Source organism: Mytilus trossulus, chromosome 3 (assembly GCF_036588685.1).
Source record: "Mytilus trossulus isolate FHL-02 chromosome 3, PNRI_Mtr1.1.1.hap1, whole genome shotgun sequence".
NCBI classification, from domain to species: domain Eukaryota; kingdom Metazoa; phylum Mollusca; class Bivalvia; order Mytilida; family Mytilidae; genus Mytilus; species Mytilus trossulus.
Window position 1 is genome coordinate 48,063,376 of NC_086375.1, and position 25,329 is coordinate 48,088,704.

Sequence of the window (25,329 nt, forward strand, 5' to 3'; positions counted from 1 at the left end):
AACTTCAGTTCATCCGAGGTAATTTACTTAACTTTACTTGTCGTATCTAAAGGACAATGAAAATTTGTTTATGGATTCACAGATAATTTGATATTAAATGTAAGACTTATACTGGAAAAATTAAGTTTAAGGTTTTATTGTTTGATAAATAATTCTTACTAAACTGATCCTTATAAATCTATAATAAAAAGATACAGGTATTTGTTAGATAGTATAGAAATATAAAGATATATTTGTTGATTTAATGTACAGTATACAATAATACACCAAAAACTAATGCTACGTTTGTTGATTGTATTAAACCCAAAACAAGGCTTTCAGAATCAAGATGATTCAGTATAAAAGTTAGTGCTTATATCTGTTATATTTTACAAAGTTTATGTATGATTTGGAGAATGTTATTATATCAAATCAGGTTTCAGATGCTTTTCAGTTAGTTTTTATTTTGTGAATAAAAATAGCAAATTTGATTTACAGGTATATTCATTGTTATTCATGATTCTTTGTCCTTTTGCTGTACCTTGTCATGATTTATGCATATATACAAAAATTGTACATGAAATATTATTTCTACAATATATTAAAAATCTTATTATAAAATACATTGCTGGCTTTCCATCTTGTGTGTTTTTAGTATTTTTTTAACACAGTAAAAAAAGATATTAGCATTCGCCAATGCAGGTAAACCAGTCAGGTTATAGAAATTTTAAAACAAATTTAAGTATCCTTATGCAGAAATTATTACAATGCTCCAGTTATGGAATAAGAAGGGTTGATTCAGCATCACAATGCCCTCACTTTTTGTGCCATATTTTAAGTATTAAGTGAATATGTGAACTTTCATGAATTTATATTTTGCATATAATATGAAATTGAAAAAAATCACCTCAATTCTTGTATGATTGAATGAGAAAGAAGTTTTATGCAGAAATTGGAAAAGAGATTAATTGACCAAAATATTTCGATCAAGAGGATGAAAATATGAACAGAATGTTATTGTGTGCATAGTCATCATATTGCCCTGTCTTTTGGTTGTTGTTTTTTGTGCCTATGCCTATGAGTCCTTTCTGCCATCTGTTCGTCCATCAGTTGGGTCTGTCCTGCTTTGGGTTAAAGTTTCTTGTCAAGGTAGTTTTGATAAAGTTACACAAGTCCAACTTTAAACTTAATACACATCTTCCCTGTGATATTCTATCTGCAGCTTCATTGTTAGTTGTGCCGTTTTTATGTTATTTTTTTGTTGAGATGATTTAAACCATGTACACTATTTAAGTATATGTTTTTGAATATATTACACAGAAGACATTTAATAATTCAGACACAGTGAAATACAACCTTTGGACTTGAGTAAAAACATCTTTTTGCTAATTTCTGGTACAAGATGATAAACTTGCAAGTGATTCCAGTGTAAAACAAATGGTCGCTTTAAAGATTTTCTTTCTGGAATAACAATTATAAAATCACAATGGTTATGTAAAAATATAACATATGGTCAAGATATCTTTACTATTTTGCTATAAGGAAAATCATGTGAAGATATCTTCAATTTTTATTTTATTGTTTAATGGTGCTGAAGCATTAATGTAATGTATTAATACATGTATTGTTATTTTTGATTAATTAAATAAATACTTTCAAAATTAGTACTGTTGTATTTGTTTTAAAACAAAGTGATTTATAAAAAAAAATCTTACCTCTGAATAGGATTTGGTCATATTTAAAGATAATGTTGACCAGCTAGTCTCTTGTGGTTTAAATGATCAGTATCATCTAATTGGAAAAAAAATATGCACTTGCAGAAACCGAAACAGTGGAACATTATGTTAATTGCTGTTCTGAATTTCAAAGTGACAAGTCCTTAACACAGAGCACCTCACTTCACTAACAAGTTAATGTAGTTTCCTAGCATTAGTTTCATTCTAATTCTTTGCCAGAACTCAAATTTTGCATATAATCTTAGCATTTTATGAAAATAAGGAGATGTGGTATGATTACCAAAGTTCAAATAAAGCGAATGTAAGCAATTATTTTAGTACATAACCCTGTCCCATTGTGGTCATAGTACCATTTAATATTAAGTGGAAGTTATTCAGCACCATTTATTGATAAATTGTTGATTTGCCCTTATGCTTCATTGAATGATGTCAGAATATTTACAACCTGTTAAAGATACTTCCTAGGTGGTTTTTTAAATCATTTTTAAAAACCTTACAAGATTGATTATATTAATACATCACTTTCTACTATAATACATCACTATAACTATCTACCTTGTTTTGTCAAGGTGTGTTTGACTATTATCTTAATTGAATAGGAAAAGCTATTTTTCAAGAAGAAGGTCTGTAGATCTTCATGGTACTATTGATATCTCCACCAATAAAATTTGGCTGATACGATGAAACTGATCTTGCTTTAAGAGGCATACAATAATCAATCATTCATCACTTTTTAAGAAAACAATATACAATTATGGCCCGTTGAAGAGGTGAATATTCAAAATTGTCAACACGAGAAGGTTATTTCAATGAGGGCGCAGTCCGAAGTGAAATAACTTTCAAGGGTTGACAATTTTGGATATTCATCGATTCTAAGGGGCCACAATTGATTTATTATACCGAACTAACAGTGGAAAGTTTTTATAACAAAGTCAAAGACAAGTTGACGTCAGATGAAAATACATTTGTGTTCTAGAATTTCTAGATTGTACAACAAAAGTAGAATCTTTTTGTAAAATATTGATGGCCCTGAAAAGGACCGTTACTCTATAAGAGCTATCATCAGCTGCTGTCACTCTATTCATGTCTAATGCCTTATTTCCTCGTCTCTTTTTCTTCTTCGTCTCTGAGTCTCGGTGACTGCTTCAACTGTAACGTGAACGCTGCCATTTTGTTTATTTACGTCTGTGACATCATAATCATGGGAGATAACTCAAGTACAAATCAACAATCTCAAGGGGTTATTCACCGCTGGTGGTAATTTTTAGGGTTATTCGTCTTTCCTTGCAATTGAATGAAAAACAACTGAATCATTCCATGTCACGTGACAACGTTTCACCCAATAGAATTGTTTAAAATATATGTAAGGTATAATAAGAGGAAATATATGCATTTTTATAACATTTATATCTGAGGGTTTAAAAAAGAACATAATTTATGACTTAACTGCATAAATACTCATCAAATAACCACTTTATAGATAATTTGTAAAATACCTTGTGTATATTTAAAAATTATTTTATGAAACTATTCCGATAGTTGTGTCATCTACCTTGGATGTAGTATATTGCAAGATATAGGTATGCTAATCCATTGGCAGATTATCTATTTGTATTAAGCTTGTATAAGAGGGTAAAGAATATTGTATCCAAAATGCCTTATTGTCTTACATGGAGAAGGGAAAAAAAACAATGATAATCGGCTTTCTTACTAGAGCGAACATTGAAGCTCGGTAACCATTGGTGTGAATAGACATTTGTCAAGTCGGATAGAATTATAAAATGTGTCCCAATGACAATTCTGACCGAATAAAAGAAATTAGCCCCAGTGAAAATTATAATAGTATAATAGAAATAAGCCCAAGTGTCATTTCTGATAGTATAAATAGAAATTGTCCGGCCACAGAGACAATTCCGAGTGTATTATAGAAATTGGCTCCAGTATCAATCCGGGTGACACTGACGTTTAAACACAAATCATACTTGCTAGGATGCGTTTGCTGTCTGGCCAACAGAATATCTATTCAAGAAAACAAAACGAAAATTAGCAGAACTTGCTGATTGTGTTATACCTCTTCAATAATGTAAAGAAAAAAAACATCGATGCTTAATAGAAATACGCATATATTGAATTTAGAAAATACAAGAACAGTTCTGTATAATTTGTTTGAATATGTGCGAGTATTATAGCATCGGGAAATGCACATCTCAGTTTACTTTTTACTTTTACATTTTGAAGTTGTTGCATCAGATTCAAGAAATACATCTGAGATATTTCAGTTTCAGCACGATCATACTGAGTAATAAGTTTAAGAAGTTATAAGTGAATTGTAGTCAAATTTTGTACAATTTGTAATTTGTACAAGCACTTTTTGTACAAATAACAATTTGTACCAAGTCAAAATACAAATTATAATTTGAACAATTTTATTTGATTATATCATAATCTGTACAAAATGATAGCTTGTACACAACATATAATACTGTCCGCATGAGAGGGCTGATCTGACCATGACGATGAAAGTTTTTAACCTTGATTGGATATACAGCCCTTGCACAGTCAGTCTTTATTGTCTTTATTTTGGAATCGATATTAATCAATATCTATTTGATATTCTAATGTTGGGGAAAAAGTAAAAACACAGAAATACTGATCTCCGAGGAGGGTTAACTGCCAATTTCCGGGGACCAGTCAGTTAGTAGCAAATATGAACATGGTACTTACAAGGTTAATTTCTAAGATAAGGTGGACATGTGTATCGGAGTACATAGTACGGTTTTCTTTAATAATAAACTATGTTCTGATGTCTCTATCAGTGGATATAAATACGATAAAGATAAAAACTCACGATGACAATCTGTCTCGAAAAAAGTATAATGTATTCAGTAAAATGCATAACCAGATAAGTTCTTCCAACATTCTTAAATAGTCTGCTTTACTCAAATCACAAAGAAAAGATGATGATGTAAACAAGGTGTTAGCTTTCAATAATCAACCATGTGACTTTAATGAAATTTTATGCAAAGAGTTATATTCCATTCATTGTGTAATTATCTATTTAATTAATGAAGAGGATGGAAATGGCTTGTATCATCAAACGTCAAATTCCAATTCCGCTACCGTTAGCGGAGGTTAGCGCCCAATTAATAATATAAAAAAAAAACACATAGACATTCAATTCATCTCATCTCCGATAGTAAACTACACTTTCAAATTGCTAGTAAAAAAATATGGCGATTGATCAAATTTTAGAAATAATTGATGCAAGCTATACTTTGTTGTAGTTTTAACATTGGGTAGGCATTATATTTATATGATTTGTTTTGCCTGAGCGATAGTGAGGGCTAAAATATCAAGAAGATAATGCCTATCCATGTTAAAAGTACAATAATGTAAAGCTTGCATCAATTATTTCGATTCTGATTAGGACAATTAAGGTTATTTCTATGTCCGATTTGTATAAGAGTGCAGAGTTTGTGTAGTCTCTTCCATGAGCCCTCTGACTTTTTGTTTTTAAACAAGCAAATGACTGGCAATGTGATTTTTCAGGGGGGATTGAACAGCCAGCAAAAACGGTTATCGTATCTTGGTAAAATATGTCAATTTTGAAATGCAACACATTACATTCATGATAAATTAATTAGTAACAACATGTGCATCATTTAAGAGTTTGAAAGTGTTTTAAGTTCATGAAATATATTATATGCATGCCAATTTGATGAAATTCGTTATTCGGCTGTAGTCAATATACGCATGTGTAATAAATTTTATTGTATTTAGAGTATGGGTTTATTCATAAAGCGAAAGAAGCACGTGATATTGACTATCGCTCGGGCAAAAATAACCACGAATATAATGCCTACCCATGTTAAAACTACAATAAAGTATAACTTGCATCAATTGTTTCTTGAATCATGACGATGATTCCGCGCCATAATTAAACATACAGATATTGGTGGCAACTTTGATAGTTGAATAAAATTTGTACAAGACAGGGAATACAAAAAACAAAGAAATTTGCAATAACTGTATAAGATATATATATATAGTTATACCCGCTAATCGAGTCCCTGTACATCAAACGGATAATTTGTTTTATCGTTAGATCAAGGATTTGTATAGTAAGACCTTCTTACTATACAAATCCTTTGTTAGAACTTTTTTTTTTTTATCGCCATACCCCATGTCAACTACTTAATAATAAAATCCAATCAAGCACAGGTTTGAAACATCCGGTTCATTACTATTGATGTAATTTTGAATCGCTTTTTTAAATGTCTTTATTATTAATCATTATCAAATTGATGCTTACAGTCAACTCCAGTTATATTTGATTAAGTAGGTAAAAAGAAAAGGACGTAAAAATAAAAACCGTATGACTGACAACACCATGACTAAAGGAAAAAAAAACCCAAATTGACAACAGTCCACAAAACATTACACAATTAACTGCAGATTGGAATACACGAACACAAACAACGACCGTGATGTATTGGTGCTGCGGACGCAAATGTCAAAATGTTCGGAAAATAAAATATTTGCTGCAACCGAAATACACATTTTGTTTTGGCTAAAACAAATATAATTCTTGTCCATGATTATGAATTTATTATAGCTGTTTTTCATTGAACTCAATTTCTAACCATGTCACTTCTAACAGAATATATTTGGTTGCATGTCAGAATTCGAATGAATGTCCATCGAAAATTTATGTTGCATAGGGCATACAAGAGCGGATTAATTGTGCTGTTGACATAGCATAGCCAGTAAGCTGAAATATAAAGAACAAATATGAAAAAGCTTTCCATTTTTGTAAGACTTATTTTAAAATATAATAACTACATTTATCTTGTTTTTTTGCTTTTGGATTGTTTTTGTTAAAAATGTCATATGCTGAAAATTGTTACTTTTGAGAAAAAGTTAACTTTGGGTATTTAGAAGGACTCAGAAATAACTATTGCTATATTGAAAACGCTTACAAGCACATGAGATGCAACATTTGCATAGAGTATTCAAGAGCAGATTAACTATGTTGTGGATAAAGCATGTAACATTATTTTTTTGTTTTTTTAGAATTTCAAATAAACTTCTAGTACTTAAATGACTATAAATATAAAAAAACAATCATGCTTTCTTTGATACGATGCATATTGTGGGTTTCCTGGATTGTTACATTTTGAAACATAAGTTATAACATTTTAGTGTTAACACCTCTTTAGTTGTTCTGTATATTAGTAAGAGATATTTGCTTTTTATTCTGTTAAGTATCTGTTAAGTTAGAATATTGTTAAAATGAGGTATTGCAAATTATTTCTTAAAAACTTTATTTTCATTTATGACATACCAATATGATACACTGCATTCGGTACACAGTCCGAGCAAAAACAAGATTAATCACATTAACATGATATGGTGTCCATGTTATAATAAATGCTAAAAGAATGGCGGTCAATGTTTTTGCAGCTTTATCGCCTTCTCTGTCAGGATGGGGCTTCCCTCCATTCATATAAGATGAGTCGTTTATGTAGACGAAACGCACGTCTGGCGTATAAAATTATAATCCTGGTACTTTTGATAACTATTTACACCACTGGGTCGATGCCACTGCTGGTGGACGTTTCGTCCCCGAGGGTATCACCAGCCCAGTAGTCAGCACTTCGGTGTTGACATGAATATCAATTATATGGTCATTTTTATATATTTTCTGTTTACAAAACTTTGAATTTTTCGAAAAACTAACGTTTTTCTTACCCCAGGAGTAGATAACCTTAGCCGTATTTGGCACAACTTTTTTGGAATTTTGGATCCTCAATGCTCTTCAACTTTGTATTTAGTTGGTTTTTTAACTATTTTGGTCAGAGCGTCACTGATGAGTCTTATGTAGACGAAACGCGCGTCTGGCGTATAAAATTATAATCCTGGTACTTTTGATAACTATTATAGAAGTTTCTTTGCTATTGATTGATGCATGTCTATCGAGTTTGCTGCAACAGTTCTTTGTAGCTTTTTTATCTGTAACATCAGGGCGACATGCATATTTCGACTTAAAAGCAGCATGTGCTATTGCTGCACTGTAAACCCTTTGATAGAGAGCAATCATGATGTAAACCGGTAACCAAAACGCCAAGATGTGAGTAGTTATGGTAAAATAAGCATTGGAATATAGAAATTGAATGTAACATTCAGTTTCGGGCACTTTTCGCTTGCTTTCTATGTAAGTCATCGCAAAAATCAAGGGTATCCACAGTAAACTCGAAATGACCCAAACCGAAATAATCATTCTTAAAACATTTTTTGATGTCCTATAAGCTCTGTAAGTAAATGGTTTCTTGACGGAAAAATATCGGTCTACACATATGATAACTAAATGTAATGCCGATGAATTAGTCATGACATAGTCCATTCATAGCCAGAGATCACATAGCAGAGAACTGAACGGCCAATATCCAAGTACAACATATACAGTATATAAAGGCATTGATATTAACCCAATAGCTTAATCTGCAACAGATAGACTTACTAAAAAGTAGTTGTTTAGTATTCTCAATTTCTTGTTAATTCCGAAAGATATCATCACCAGAAGATTTCCACCTAGAGTTAAGACCGCAAGAATACCTGCAAAAAAAGCAATCAAAATAGACTGCAATTTCGTAAATTGTTCAGACTCCGTCATTGTTCTATTACCTAGTGAGATGTTTGTTTCCATACAAATACTGGTGGAAACAGCCAGCCCAGCGGTCTCTGTGGATAAGTACTTCAACGATGACATTTCCACCGTCGACAAACTGAACAGCATCCAAATATGTCCAGATTCCACGGAAGACTTCTAGTATTTATGAAATTCATCTCTCCCATGGGCCATAGTTTGCTAAATAAATAATGTATGGCAGTTTAATTCATCTCTCTAATCGAATAAACTTTTGAATTAATTTTATTCATTTATGGAACATTTTGTTTGGATTGATGTCTATGAAAAGTTTTCCACCGAATAGGAATTATTCTAAATAATTGATAATGCCATACGAAATGTATGAAAATCTGAAATTAAAAAAAGCGCACATCTTAAGATAACAGCATGTGTATCTGTAATATCAGAAACAGTTTTAGAATTGAATTCTCTAGAAGCATTTACTATGCATAAAATAATGGACATACATATAGCTTAATTGACGATCTGTTGAGTTTATCCTCGAGTGATGTTTTATTAAGATCCATTAATACAACCAACTATTTGCAGTCTATCAAATAAGGAACACTTTAGGGAAATCTGGCATCGGCCCATAAAATTAATTCATTTAATCAGAGACAAAACGTTTGATGTTAACTGATTTGACGTACAATCTGGATTTCACTGCTTAAACGGGGGTTGCATGACCATGAAACACTAGTAAGTGTCATGAATCAAATAATGCTTTTACTCAGTAGCATGGAAATTGCATCAGTTGAACGTTTCACATCTAGAAAGTCCGATACTCTGACATACAAGTTTCATGCGACCACTTACCTCGGTTCAAACATCGATCATGATCAGATTAATGTATGACACGAAATCGTCATTAGGAATCTTGCATGGAATTATAGGAAAAAGAAGAGAAAAAGAGGAAAAGATGTATTAAGTGAATATTCATGAAAATAGATTGTTTTGTCTGAAATTCCCACTATTTCATAAAAGCTGTTATTTGTAGTTTTTTTTCTAACATACTTATATTTTTGATTGAAAAAAAAAACTTTGCAAATGTTTCCCCTAGTTTCTAAGTATAATTATCTCATGCGGGAATTTCTCGCTACATTGAAGACCTGTTGGTGACCTTCTGCTGTTGGGTTTTTTTATTTGGTCGGGTTGTTGTCTCTTTGACACATTCCCCATTTCCATTCTCAATTTTATTGACTATCAACACGAGTACGAACGAGTGTAGATAAAACATATACAGTTCAATAACATCATAAAACATAAGAAAAAGACAGGCATCTTTTCGAGCTATGTTTTCAACAAAATTCAAGTTTCTATTCTACTGCAGCACACGAGAAGCCATTGGTCACCACAGTTCGAGACGAAGCAAGTTTTAAGTTAGATAGAAAATCAACCATCTACATGAAATTTCTTAACGGATAAACGCATAGAGATATATGGTTCATCGAATTATTCAGCAATTTTAAGGATCCTGATTTACAAAAGAAATGTTCTGGGTAGGTTTTTGCGATCAGAAAAGCTTGCAATGGTGTTTTTATTAAACTGTGCACATTGCCGTGTGTTTGTTAATTCTATATTGGCAAGAGGTATAGGGGAGGATAGCTATCTCACATTTATCACCAACAAAGGCGGATTTAGGGATCAGTGTTCGACTTATTTGCCAAGCTTGATGACGATTGGTGGAACATTAATGACAGAAAATCATTCCGTTTTTTCAATGAAGGTTTTTTTTTATATTTCCGATGAATAATCTTAAATCTGTAACTGCCATTTGTATACTGAATGGATACTTTTATGAGTATAAAAATGTCTCTTTCATTTCAGAACTCATGGTGGTAACCGAAATTAAATCCACGCGATAACCTGCAAATTAATGTATAGATATGTTGAAGTAGTTATTGAAATTTCATTTTCAATTACATAATTCATAGAATAAATTTGAATAGAGCAGCAGGGAATATTAAAGAAATATGATTTTATATAATTTGCGTAGAAAAATATATCTATTTACATCGAAAATATTATTAAGGTTGAAATCATTTGAATTAGAACATACGGTTATCAGATACTTAGAAACAATTATAATATGCAGTTATAACATTGGATATGGAATACGACTCCAAATAAACTGCTTATCGAGTTTGGCCAAAAACATATGATAGTTATCAAAGGTACTAGGATTATAATCTAATACGCCAGATGCGGGTTTCGTCTACATAAGACTCATCAATGACGCTCAAATAAAAATAATTATGACATCATCATTGGCGAGAATCAGCCTCTCTAAGGTATCAACGAAAGTTATTGGAGCTATTACATATATGTTACAGATACTACCGATACCCCCGTTACGCAAGCACTTGTTAAATTCATGCAATTTGTCTTTACCAAGCCAGGAGTATAACAGTTGTCCATTCGTTTGTTGTTTTTTTATCATTTTAGTTTGCCATTTGATTAGAGACTTTAAGTTTTGAATTTTCCTTGGAGTTCAGTAATTTTGTGATTTTACTTTTTAGACTGCAAATCACCTTGTACCATTATGTTCTATGTGACTGACCAAGGATGACTGTTACCAAGTTTGGTTTTTAATTGGACAGGTGATTATTGAGGAGATTTTTTATAGCTGTTATCACTATTGGATTCATGACACTTACTAGTGTTTCATTGTCATGCAACCCCCGTTTAAGCAGTGAAATCCAGATTGCACGTCAAATCAGTAAACATCAAGTTTTTATCTCTGACTAAATGAATTAATTTTATGGGCCGATGCCAGATTTCCCTAAAGTGCTCCTTATTTGATAGACTGCAAATAGTTGGTTATATTAATGGATCTTAATAAAACATCACTTGAGGATAAACCTACATCAGACAGACGAAAGGCGATAGTTAAACAAAGAACGATAGAAATAAGAATAGCTCTCTAGCTCACTAGCCCTTTCGGAAACAAATTATGCTTCAATAATTCGTATATATACATTGCATTCTTTAAAAAGTCTATATTAAAAATATGTAAGTATTTATATGTAAAATAAGTCAAAGTTTACGACTTTTCTTATTAAGCAGCTTAACAAAAACTGCGCAATTATAAAAGATCAAGTAATGAACAAACAAAATTGAAATAAGCGTGTTATATATTGTCAAACATGTCAGGAATAATAAACAACCCCCGAAAAAAAATCGAATTCAACGGGGAAAATTATATTTATTCTGAATTCTGATATGGTAATAGAATTTGAAATGTACATACGATTGTAATTAAAAAGGGAATATCAAGTGTACACAATAAAACACTACAACAGTAATCAACTGCACATGGTGAGTTTTTCAACAAAAAATACCCATTTAATATGAAACAATAAAACTATTTTAACAATTTATATTCAATCATTTTAGGGAATTATAGATGAGACTTTTATTACACAATAACTGTTGAGTTCACAGACCTCAAAGATGAGATGATTGATTGTATTCAGTAATTATTTTTAGTACTATATTTTAATGGATATGACATTTTAATATTGTGCTGTCTTGTTATTAAAGTCATTAAGATACGGATCTAGATTGTAAGGAAGATAAGTAAAGAGTAATTGCTAAAGCTCAGATAAACATTGACAATTTAACATTTCGCTTTAATGATATAAAAATTCACGCTTAAATCCGGAGTTTTCATTTGGAGGTAAATAGTTATCAAAAATACCAGGATTATAATTTTATACGCCAGACGCGCGTTTCGTCTACATAAGACTCATCAGTGACGCTCAGATCAAAATAGTTAAAAAAGCCAAACAAATACAAAGTTGAAGAGCATTGAGGACCCAAAATTCCAAAAAGTTGTGCCAAATACGGCTAAGGTAATCTACTCCTGGGGTAAGAAAATCCTTAGTTTTTCGAAAAATTCAAAGTTTTGTATACAGAAAATTTATAAAAATGACCACAAAATTGATATTCATGTCAACACCGAAGTGCTGACTACTGGGCTGGTGATACCCTCGGGGACGAAACGTCCACCAGCAGTGGCATCGACCCAGTGGTGTAAATAGTTATCAAAAATACCAGGATTATAATTTTATACGCCAGACGCGCGTTTCGTCTACATAAGACTCATCAGTGACGCTCAGATCAAAATAGTTAAAAAAGCCAAACAAATACAAAGTTGAAGAGCATTGAGGACCCAAAATTACAAAAAGTTGTGCCAAATACGGCTAAGGTAATCTACTCCTGGGGTAAGAAAATCCTTAGTTTTTCGAAAAATTCAAAGTTTTGTATACAGAAAATTTATAAAAATGACCACAAAATTGATATTCATGTCAACACCGAAGTGCTGACTACTGGGCTGGTGATACCCTCGGGGACGAAACGTCCACCAGCAGTGGCATCGACCCAGTGGTGTAAATAGTTATCAAAAATACCAGGATTATAATTTTATACGCCAGACGCGCGTTTCGTCTACATAAGACTCATCAGTGACGCTCAGATCAAAATAGTTAAAAAAGCCAAACAAATACAAAGTTGAAGAGCATTGAGGACCCAAAATTCCAAAAAGTTGTGCCAAATACGGCTAAGGTAATCTACTCCTGGGGTAAGAAAATCCTTAGTTTTTCGAAAAATTCAAAGTTTTGTATACAGAAAATTTATAAAAATGACCACAAAATTGATATTCATGTCAACACCGAAGTGCTGACTACTGGGCTGGTGATACCCTCGGGGACGAAACGTCCACCAGCAGTGGCATCGACCCAGTGGTGTAAATAGTTATCAAAAATACCAGGATTATAATTTTATACGCCAGACGCGCGTTTCGTCTACATAAGACTCATCAGTGACGCTCAGATCAAAATAGTTAAAAAAGCCAAACAAATACAAAGTTGAAGAGCATTGAGGACCCAAAATTCCAAAAAGTTGTGCCAAATACGGCTAAGGTAATCTACTCCTGGGGTAAGAAAATCCTTAGTTTTTCGAAAAATTCAAAGTTTTGTATACAGAAAATTTATAAAAATGACCACAAAATTGATATTCATGTCAACACCGAAGTGCTGACTACTGGGCTGGTGATACCCTCGGGGACGAAACGTCCACCAGCAGTGGCATCGACCCAGTGGTGTAAATAGTTATCAAAAATACCAGGATTATAATTTCCTATCAATTATTTTAAAATCCCCCCCTCACACACACACACACACACTCATCCCCCCACTCACACACACTGAGTGAAACGGTAGTATAAAAAACCAAAGCGATCGAAATCACGTGCATTTGTCGAAATGGCGAAGTTTTCAATGTTATTGAGATTGATACAGCATCGGAATGTATGTGCGAGCTTCAAATTGAGAGATTTTGGTGACAACCTAATATCAAGATTACTAGTACTTCATTGATATGTTTTCTAAACGTTGTTCATAATAAAGAGATGGACGAGATGTTTTTAATGTCTAGTTGCAAATATTACATGCGCTTAAAGACGAGAGACTATTGGTGCGATGTGCATATGAACCCTGTTTTATACTAGACCGATACATTGACCTTAATTTGCTAGTTCAAAAGGTAACTGTCCACATGCGACATGTCATCCGACTCATGGTCTGAAGGTATTATTGTACCAATATATAAATGTAAAGGAGACCCTGCAAATCCTGATAACTACAGGGGCATTACGGTTCTTAGCTGTTTTGGTAAATTATTCACATGTGTGCTGAATAATAGGCTTAATTGTTATTTAGATAATTTTAATGTTCTCTGCGAAGAGCAAGCAGGCTTTAGAAAGCATTATGGTACTACTGATCACATTTTTAATATGAACTGTCTGATTGATCTTTACTTGCGATGTAACAAACCTTTATTTTGTGCTTTTGTTGACTACCGGAAAGCCTTTGACTCGGTGGATAGATGTGCATTATGGCACAAGTTACTACAACAATGTATTGATGGTAAAATGTTTAAAGTTATTCACAGTATGTATAAAAATGCCAAATCTTGTGTACGATTAGGTTGTAACACCTCAAGTTTCTTATTTAGCAATGTTGGCGTACGCCAAGGAGAAAATTTGTCTCCTGTACTATTTTCAGTGTTTTTAAATGATCTAGTTGAATTTTTGTCACATTCTTATGAAGGTTTGTCAAATATTTACAATGCTGCTCATATTTTTCTTGATAATGATGAAATTGCTGTATACTTTAGATTGTATCTATTACTTTATGCTGATGACACTGTAGTTCTAGCAGAGTCTGAATCTGAATTGCAAGCTGCCTTGAATGCCATGTATTTGTATTGCAAATGTTGGAAATTAGAAGTAAATGTTGCTAAGACTAAGATAGTAATTTTTAGAAAACGTACTTTTGAACTGAATAATAACCTTGCTTTCACTTATGATGGTCAAAATATAGATATTGTTGATGATTTTACATATCTTGGAATAATTTTTGCTTCAAATGGTTCATTTTGTAAAAATAAAGAAAGATTAGTTTGTCAAGCTAGAAAGGCTATGTTTAGTATAATGAAAAAAAGTAGAAAACTAAATTTACCTATTGATATACAGCTTGAGATGTTTGATGTAATGGTTTTACCTATATTAATGTATGGTTGTGAGATTTGGGGTTCTACTAATAACAGTATACTAGAATCATTTTGTCTGCAATTTTATAAATATATACTAAGTCTGAAGAAATGTACACCAAATTGTATCATGTATGGTGAACTAGGAAGATTTCCTATTGATATTTTTATCAAAAGTAGAATGGTTGCATTCTGGAAAAGAATTATTTGTAATAAGCAAGATAAAATTGCTGCTACTTTGTACAAGTTATTATATAACATGCATATCAAGAATTTTTTCCATTCTAAATGGATTGTTTGTATTGAAAAAACCCTTAATAATTGTGGTCTCTCAGAGTACTGGCTGTCACAGAGTGTACCAAAAAATGTAGTCATATCAAATCTAGTCAAACAATGTCTCTGTGATCAGTTCAAACAAACATGGGTTACTACTGTTTATGATTCAGCTAAATGTTTAAATTATAGAATTTTCAAAACCATTCATAATTTTGAAAGATATATTGTTGATCTACCATATGATCTTCGAAAGGCATATTGTAATTTTAGTTGTATGAACCATAAATTGCCAATAGAACAAGGTCGTTTTTGGGGTGTTGAACGTGATGATCGCATTTGTGATTTATGCAATTTATGTGAAATTGGTGATGAATTTCATTATCTATTTAAATGTACTTTTTTTTTCAAATGAAAGAAAAAGGCTTTTGCCCTGTAATGTGTATAAAAAGCCAAATGCTATAAAATATTGTGAACTTTTTTGTTCTGATGACTACAATTTAATTGTCAAACTTGCCAAATTTTGTAAAATTGTTCTGTCTGTTATAAATTAGATTTGCCTTCCACTGCAAATTCCTTAAATCATGTACTTTATGTATACCATTGAATATGTAACATGTCATTCTATGATCTCATTATCTTGTATATATGTTATTGTTTGTTATTATTGTTTATATTCACATACCCCTGATGGGGTCTTGAGAAATAAAAAGTTTCAAGTTTCAAGTTTCCTATCAGGATTTATCGGACCACATATGAAATATTACGTTGTAATTGGTTAAACGCCGTCACGTTGTGACGCCCTATGAGACCGTATGGGGTTAGTAAGTTTCATATGGGGTTCATGACGCGTTAATGGCGAGGTCATCTATTAATGTGGTTGTGTTTCATTGTTTATTTTTCAACAAAACGACGCAGAAAAAGTCCAGCGTCCGATAAATTCGTTAAACGGTTAGCTACTGACCCCTACGGATCCATAGAGGGGAATAAAATTCATACGGGATTCGGCCTCCGGCCTCATCAGCCAAGTAGCCAGTACTTCGTTACTGGCATGAACATACGGGTTTCTTTTGAGTTATTAAAATTTGCTGTTACAAAATATTAGAAATTATTATAAATTTAGGAATGTATCTCCCTCCTTCCTTTCACGGATTTGGCTATACTTTTTGGACCTTTTGAATTATAGCTCTTCATTTTTTATATAAGCTTTGGATTGTAAATATTTTGGCCACGAGCATCACTGAAGAGACATGTATTGTCGAAATGCGCATCTGGGGCAAGAACATTAATACCGTTAATTTTATTAAGTTTAGATCCCCGGTAATAACATGGCGAGAGGGTATGTAATTAGAAGGTGGGTGGGACTACTCATATGTCAGAGGGTATTTATGTATTGTAGGATACAACAGGAACAGACTGATTTTGAAAATAAATCGGAATTTTAGATTGTCCTTCTTTTGATGTAGACCTTGATCTTTCATACCTTGTTTATAGATACCTTGTGTTACAAAGTAATATTTTGTCATACGTCCACTGTATTTTTATTGTTCCGAACATGCTTGAAAGAGGTATGTTTGTTTTTTAGTGAATTACTCACTTATTATGAGTAACAGGATAACTATTTTTGTTTTGTTCACACATCGTTGTGAATGTAATGGAATTTTATGCGTCTATCATACAAGTGAGAGGTTTGGCTAGCTATAAGCCCAGATTTAATCAACCATTTTCTACATAAGGAAATGACTGTACTAAGTCAGGAATATGACAGTTGTATCCATTCGTTTGATGTGTTTGAGCTTTTGATTTTACCATTTGATTATGGACTTCCCGTTTTGAATTCTTCTCGGAGATCGGTATACAAGTTATTTTACTTTTTATAAAGCGATTATTTGCAATATTCGCAGTGCCAGACAAGATTCACCAGACTGCGACCTCATTTTATGGATCAAGATCAAGATTTTAAGTTGCTGGATTATGTCCGTTTCTTCTATACTACTAGTATCTAAGCAGGATCTCAACTATATATGGAATGATTGTTAGGTGTATATGTCAGTCTAGGATCAGACCTTGACCTCATTTCCATCTTAATTGCTCAATGTTCAATTTTTCTGTTTTGGTGTTTTTCAAGTACTATAAGCAATATGTCTGCTATGTTTTGTGTATGGAACAAATGTAAGGTGTACTGGCATGTATAATCTGATCTTGGCCTCGTTTTATTGGTTCATTAGTTAAAGTTGAGTTTTTGTGTTCTTGTCTGTTTTAAGGGTAGTATTAGTAATTGGTCAAATATGTTTGGTGTATGCAATAAATGTAAGGGTAACATGAATGCAACAGTAGTATACCCGCTGTTCAAAAGTAAAAAAACGATTGAGAGAACACAAATCCGGATTACAAACTAAAACCGAGGGAAACAGAAAGAGGAAAACAAAGAAATAGTTATCAAAGGTACCAGGATTATAATAACAGAAATACCATAAACTCCAAAATACATAGAAACGAACTATTTGATAACAATTGCCATATTCCTCACTTCGCACAGGACATTTTAAGAAAAAAACTGTGGGTTCAACTAGGTTTTGGGGCTAGCCAAACCTGCTGCTTTTTTATGCAATGTTAAATTATATCGCTAAAATTGCAATACGTGTCTCGGTACTTATGCATCGAACATTCATGTATTTCGTTATGATGGAGTTTTTTGTAAGTACGGCTGAATATTGTGCTATGTCTTATCGTTTGTGGTTTTAATTTAGCATTTTCGGTAAATTTCGCATATGTCTCATTACCAGTTAAGTCGAGTTAATTTCCATTTTCAATGATTAAAGTATTGTGTTAGTCCAAATAATTATGACGTCGTCACAGCATTAATTTAAAATCGTCTTTCAAGACCATCATAATCATGATAATTATTTGGACTTGTATTGTGAAAATAATGTTGAATTTATGGATCTCGTTCCATATCATCACAAATATACGTCACTGTTTATGGTGTTTTGTGCTGTCGTGAATGGGAAATGTCCCTTGATATTCTAAGGTTAACATGTTATAATGTACTATAAAATAATTTATTTATGCATTTCTCTGTGAAGAGTGTTCTTGCGTCTGATTGTGTTGTATTCTTGTCACGAAGTGTTGTCATTCAAGATATAAATATTTATATATATATTAGGCGGATGGTTTGGCTAGACATAAAATCAGGCTCAACCCATCATATTTTCTTCAAATTTCCAGTACCAAGTCAGAAATATGGTAATTATTCTCAAAAAGGCCGTTTCTGTGTGTGTTGGCGTTTGTTTTTATTGCATTTCTGTTGTTCCGTTGTTTTCCTCTTATAGTTGATTTTAGTTTGTAACCTGGATCTGTTTTCTCTCAATAGATTTATGACTTTTGGACAGCGGTATACTCCTGTTGTCTTACTTAAATCCCACTAGCTAAAGAATATTTTCTACAAAGTCACAGATGTGAGCAAAATATATATGTATGTAACCTTGTGGCTCATTTACATTTAAGTACAGTTTTTTTTAATCAAAACAAAAATATTTGTAAAACTACACCATAACGTCAAATGAATCTAAAATATCAGTTTCATTCTTTATGGCGCACAGTCAAGGTCATAATTATTGATTTTTATCATTTGCTTACTGAAATTTGGCATGTCATGTTAAGCTGCATCTCCTTTTTCCATATGAGAAAATGCATGTAGCAAGTCAAGAATATGACAGTTGTTATCCATTTGTTTGAATTGTTTGTGCTTTTGATTTTGCTATCTAATGTAAGGACTTTCCGTTTGTAATTTTCATCAGAGTTCGAAACTTTAGTTATTTTACTTTTCAGTATATAATGTAATATTGAGGAAAGAATTGTATCAAGCATATGTTGAAATGAATTAGACTATTGTTTGATAAATTCGATATTTATGACCTCGTTTCCACACAAGAATTTTGGTTTGCGCTGAACATTTCAAAATATACTCCAATGAATTTTGCATATGATGAAACTAATTTTAACATTGCGTCGTTTGTTTTCTCCTATTTTTTAGTGTAAATTCACATTGCGATAAGACGTGTCACGGTACTCGTCTATCCAAAGTTTATGTTTTTGGTTTTGATGTTATATTTGTTATTCTCGTTTGCTCGGTCCGTTTTTGTGTGTGTTACATTTTAGTGTTAAGTCGTTGTGCTCCTCTTATATTTAATGTGTTTCCATCGGTTTTAGTTTGTTACCCCGATTTAGTTTTTTGTCCATGGATTTATGAGTTTTGAACAGCGGTATACTACTGTTGCCTTTATTTAGCATATTCTTAACTGAATTTAGCATATATATGATAAAATCAATTTAATCGTGAACTTGTCTCCATAATTAAACATAAATAATAAGGTGACAACTAACTAATAATTGAATAAAAATTATGCAAATAGATAGGAAATACAAAAAGCAAATAATATTACAATTATAAAAAAATAATATATATATCGTTTAAACGAGTCCCTGAACTTCAAACGGCCAATCTATTTTATTATTAGATCTAATTAATTATTTATCGCCCATACTTTGGAAAACATTTTCACCCACTTTATAATGTTACTTTATCACGCTCAGGACTGAAACATCTTGTTCTGAATTAATCATTTTTTTCTGTGGAAGATCATACCTAATTTTACTACTGATTTAATTTTGATATCTTTATCATTAAAAACTATCATATTGATGTGTCTGACCTAACTCCTGTTCTTTTTTTATTATTATTAAAAAAGTTAGAAGAATTGGAATACTAGTTACAAATCTTATGTCATAGGCTGACGACTCCATGACCAAAGAAAACAAAGACAAAAGGATAACATCAATCTACAAAACACTTCACATTTAACTGAATAGTTGTTTACAAAAACACCACGCGATATTGGCGAATTGGTGTTAAGCAGGGTCAATATATTCAGAAAACTTAAAGTTTATGGAGGCAACAATACACGATTTTTTAAAAGGATTTATCTGATGGTGGTGTATCCCTACTCTTCTATTCTAAAACACAACACACCAAACACAGAATACAATCATGCAAAAGATAAAGTGCAAATTTCCCCTGTGTTCACCGTTTGTTTCACTCGCAGAGTCGAAAATCTAAAAGTGGCTCAAACGTAGTGGAATTAGAACATTAACGAGTACAATTTAATTCATATATTTTATAATTAAAACTATTTTATATGATACAAAAATGTTTGTATTGGAGGGGGAGGGGGCAAACTTTTGCTTCATGACAGATCTTGAAACCAAAATGTTTCCAATCACAAAATTTTGTACTGTGATTCTGTGAATATAATTTTAGATATCATTAGGAAATAAGCTCATCATAGATAACAGGATTAAAATTTTATATTTACGCCAGACGCGCGTTTCGTCCACAAAAGACTCATCAGTGACACTCGAATCAAAACATGTTAATAGGCCAAATAAAGTACAAAGTTAAAGAGCATTAAGGACCAAACATTCCTAAAAGTGTTGCCAAGTACAGCTAAGGTAATCTATTCCTGAGGTAGAAAAGCCTTAGTACTTCAATTTTGTTATCAGTTAACTTATAATTATGAACATTTCAATGACAACTCAAGTCAACACAAAGTGATAACTACTCGGATGGTGACACCCGCGGGGAAAAAAAATCTCACTCAGCAGTGGCATCGGGTAGTAGTATTGGTAAATAAATTTAACTCATCATAGATACCAGGATTGAAATTTTATACTTACGCCAGAAGAACGTTTTGTCTTTAAAAGACTCATTAGTATCATGTTCTCCCTATTCCTTTTGGATAAACACATCAATTTGTTGAGCTCTTTTTATGTTTTTCAATCAAATGTGCTATTTCCAAACTCCAAGTTAGAAAAAGGCATGTTAATACCAAGTTTGACAGAACCTGTAAACTGTGATCAAGGTGGGATTTTTTTTTACAAAAGGCAATACTATAAAATTATGCATGGGAAAGCTGGTCCTACTTCTTCGTTAAATATTTAAATCTACATTTTGGGTACTTCAAAAGGCGCAAGTTGCATTTTAATTCTGCGATAAAGTATAGTTCCAGTCCATGGTTATGAAGATATCATTGTTGATTTTCATTGAACTCCATTTCTAACCATGCCACTTTTGATAGAATATATTTGGTTGCATGTCAGAATTCTAATAAATGTCCATCGGAAATTCGTGTTGCATAGGGCATACAAGAGCGGATTAATTGTGCTGTTGATATAGCATAGCCAGTAACCTGAAATAGAAAAAAAACAAATACAACTTTTGAGGGAATATAAAAAAGAAGATGTGGTATAATTGCCAATGAGACAACTATCCACAAAAGACCAAAATGACACAAACATTAACAACTATAGGTCACCGTACGGCCTTCAACAATCAGCAAAGCCCATACCCCATAGTAAGCTATAAAAGGCCCCGATAAGACAATGTAAAACAATTCAAACGAGAAAACTAACGGTCTTTTTGAAAGACATTTTAAAGTAAAGCTGCATTGCACTATTTCTAAAAAAACACCCATAAAACTTATCATTTCGTTAATGCAAATTGTATTATTTTATTGTAGGCACTTCAATTTATGTTTCAATCTATTCTGTTTGCAAAACCACCAATACGTTACCTTGGAAAATAGAGCTTAACATTTTTTTCGTATTTTCGGTGTCTGTTTTGTTTTGTTCACAAATCAAGTTCACTTATGACTTTGTTAGTTGCATTTTTGCCACAGCATAACACAATTGCGATTTTTTTTTATCTATGTTTATGTTTTTATTTTGTTTTTATTATTTAGTGGGCACTTTTAAGTTAAAAATGTCATATGATTAGAATTGTTACTTTCCTGATAAATGTAACTGATCACGAGGATGACCCAGAAACAACTATTGCGGAATTGAACACGTTTACATGAACTGTAACAGGAATATATACACCTAGTTTTCAACAAGAGAAGAACATAACGCAAACACATACTAAGAACACGGGACCTAAAGAGAATTTAGGACAAGGACAACACTTGTTTGATAATCGCCCCTCACACATAAAAATATTAAAGAATTAAGAATGAGCCCTTATCAACATATTTGCAAAATCAAAACAATTATCCAATACTTGAAATGAATGATCAGTTCTCTTCATTTTGGGAATATGACAGTGGTTGTCCATTCGTTTGACTTATTTTATCATTTGATTTTGCCATTTGCTTAGGTACTTCCCGTTTTGAATTTTCCTCGGAGTTCAGTATTTTTGTGATTTTACTTTTTTCATAATCTATGAAATTTATAATGCTGAAACTTCTATTTGTCCAAAATAAGCTTACTGCCCATTTTCTACATTTGAAAATGCCTGTACCAAGTCAATTATATGACAGTTGTTGTCCATTTGTTTGATGTATTTTATCATTCGATTTTGCCATTTGATTAGGGACTTTCCTTTTGAATTTTCCTCGTGGTTCAGTATTTTTGTGATTTCACTTTTTAATATTATTATCTTTCTTAAATTTTTAAACTAAAGTGTATATTTGAGCTTAACTTTGTTATTTTAGAACTTCAGGCAGATTTTCATAAATTAAAAAGAGTCTTTGATGCAATACACACAGTGGCATAAATCTTTCCTGGAGTCGATTTCACAAAACAACTTACTACTAAGATTTTATCTTAATTATGCCGAATTGCTCATTACTTACGATCAATCTTAGTCGTAAGTTTTTTTGTGAAACCGACTCCAGGTTATTTACACACTGAAACATATAATAGCTTATTTTTTTGTTTATTGCTAAAACTTCTTTTCGCTGATTTATCATTTTCCAACTTTAAGGATATATTCTTTCAGGATAAGATATTTATCTATCTTTACTAATGGTATCTGTCAAGTTGGAACATAGTTAAAATAGGTGTATGGTCAACCTTTTTCTTTAAAACTTATATTTACATTAATACATACCAAAAAGATACACTACATTCGGTACACAGTTCGAGCAAAAACAAGATATAATCACATTAACATGATATGGTGTCCATGTTATAATAAATGCTAATAGAATTGCTGTTAGTGTTTTTGCAGCTTTATCGCCTTCTCTGTCAGAATGAGGCTTACCTCCATTCCTATAAGATACGCCACTGATAGTAGACACTGTGCTATCAATTGATGCATGTCTATCGAGTTTGCCACGACAGATGTTTGTAGCTTTGTTAGCTGGAGCATCGGTTCGACGTGCATATTTCGACTTAAAGGCTGCATGTTCTAATGCAGCATTGTAAACCCGTTGATAGAAACCAATCATAATAAAAACCGGTAGCCAAAACGCCAAGATGTGAGTAGTTATGGTAACATAAGCATTTGAATATAGAAAAGGAATGTAGCAATCAGTTTCTGGCACGGTACGCTCGCCTTCAATGTAAGGCATCGCAAAAATCAATGGTATCCAGAGTAAACTCGAAATGACCCAAACCGAAATAATCATTCTTAAAACTTTTTTAGATGTCCTATTAGCTCTGTAAGTCAATGGTCTCTTGACTGAAAAATATCGGTCTACACATATGATAACTAAATGTAACGCTGATGAATTACTCATGACATAGTCCATTGATAGCCAGAGGTCACATGGAAGAGAATTGAACGGCCAATATCCCAGAATAATATATACAGTATATAAAGGCATTGATATTAACCCAATAGCAGAGTCTGCAACAGAAAGACTTGCTAAAAAGTAGTTGTTTAGTATTCTCAATTTCTTGTTAATTCCGAAAGATATCATCACCAAAAGATTTCCACCTAGGGTTAAGAACGCAAGAATACCTGCAAAAATAGCAATTAAAATAGACTGCAACTTAGTAAATTGTTCATACTCCGTCAATGTTTTATTACCTAATGAGCTATTTGTTTCTTTACAGAGACTGGTCGAAATATTCAGCCCAATCTCTGTAGATGTGTACTTCAACGTTGACATTTCACCAGCGACAAACTGAACAGGTTCCAAATATGTCCGGACTCCACATATGACTGCTAGTATTTATGAAATCCATCTCTCCCATGGGCCTGTTAAATGTAGTTTGATAAAAATCATTTAAGGCAGTTTAAATGCCATCTCGCTAATCGAAGAAAGTCTATAATTAATTGTATTCATTTAAGAACGATTTTGTTTTAGATTGACGTCTACGAAAATTCTTTCATCGAATAGTTATGATTCTAAATAATTAATATTGCCATACAAAATAAATGCAAAATCTGAAATTAGAAAAACCGCACATGTTAAGAACACTTGGGAAGAGTATTACTAATGTACTATGTCCCATGGAGAGCTAAAGAAATATTTAAACTGTTTTTTGTCAAACTTTGGCGAGATTGAACTATGATGTTATACGTTATTAATTTTATTTCACAATTAAAACAGCATGTTAATCTGGAATATCAGAAACAGTTTAAAAATTGCATTATCTATACGTATCTACTATGCATTAAATAGGGGAAATACATATAGCTTGACAATCTATTGAGTTTATCCTCGAGAGATGTTTCATAAGATCCATCAAATAAGGAGCACTTGAGGCAAATCTGGCATCGGCCCATGAAATTAATTCATCTTATCAAAGATAAAACACTTAATGTTTCCTGATTTGATGAACAGGCTTATCTCGGTTTTGATCATCGATCATGATTTGAGATTAATGTATGACATGAAATCGTCATTTACGATACTTGAACGGAATTTTATGAACTCCGAGGAAAATCCATAACGGAAAGTCCCTAATTAAATAAACAAAATCAAAAGCTCAAACACACCAAACGAATGGAACGGTGTGTTTTACGTCCGATTTCATTGAGTGTGCAGGGAAAGGTAAAATCCTTGGTTAGCTTACCAGTTTGCAAAACCGTGATATCATTATTAATTTAGATAAACTGTCCTCCTTTAGGAGTAGACTAATCCGACAGACAACCAAAATATCTGTCTGTAGGACTAAACTACTTCTAGGGTAGTATACCTTACCTTATAATGAATTCACGGTTCAGCTAACAAGCGAGCTAACCAAGGATTCAATCTTTCCCTACACACGCAATGCAAACGGCTGTAATTGAACTAACTTTTTTGAGTTTGT

At 32.4% G+C, this 25,329-nt stretch overlaps 2 protein-coding genes across 2 annotated transcripts; both read right to left on the bottom strand.

Moving 5' to 3' along the window:
- Positions 1–6,346: 6,346 nt before the first annotated feature.
- Positions 6,347–8,388, bottom strand: LOC134710844 (muscarinic acetylcholine receptor M2-like). Its single transcript, XM_063571247.1, is given in 4 exon segments — positions 6,347–6,486; positions 7,060–7,107; positions 7,110–7,256; positions 7,968–8,388. Coding segments are annotated over 4 exon segments (756 nt in total).
- A 12,939-nt stretch (positions 8,389–21,327) lies between these two features.
- On the bottom strand, positions 21,328–24,182 carry LOC134710845 (muscarinic acetylcholine receptor M2-like). The gene is made up of 2 exons (XM_063571248.1): positions 23,177–24,182; positions 21,328–21,476 (listed from the first exon to the last, which is right to left on the bottom strand). Exons 1-2 carry the CDS (start codon positions 24,180–24,182, stop codon positions 21,328–21,330), a joined length of 1,155 nt encoding a protein of 384 aa, XP_063427318.1.
- Positions 24,183–25,329: the final 1,147 nt, after the last annotated feature.

Excerpts from the sequence above, each read along its gene's own strand:
- LOC134710845 (XM_063571248.1), bottom strand. The coding sequence starts at position 24,182 with ATGTCAACGTTGAAGTACACATCTACAGAGATTGGGCTGAATATTTCG. Across the intron at positions 21,477-23,176 it reads GAATGTAGTGTATCTTTTTG|GTTACTGGCTATGCTATATC; the intron begins GTATGTATTAAT and ends TTTCTATTTCAG.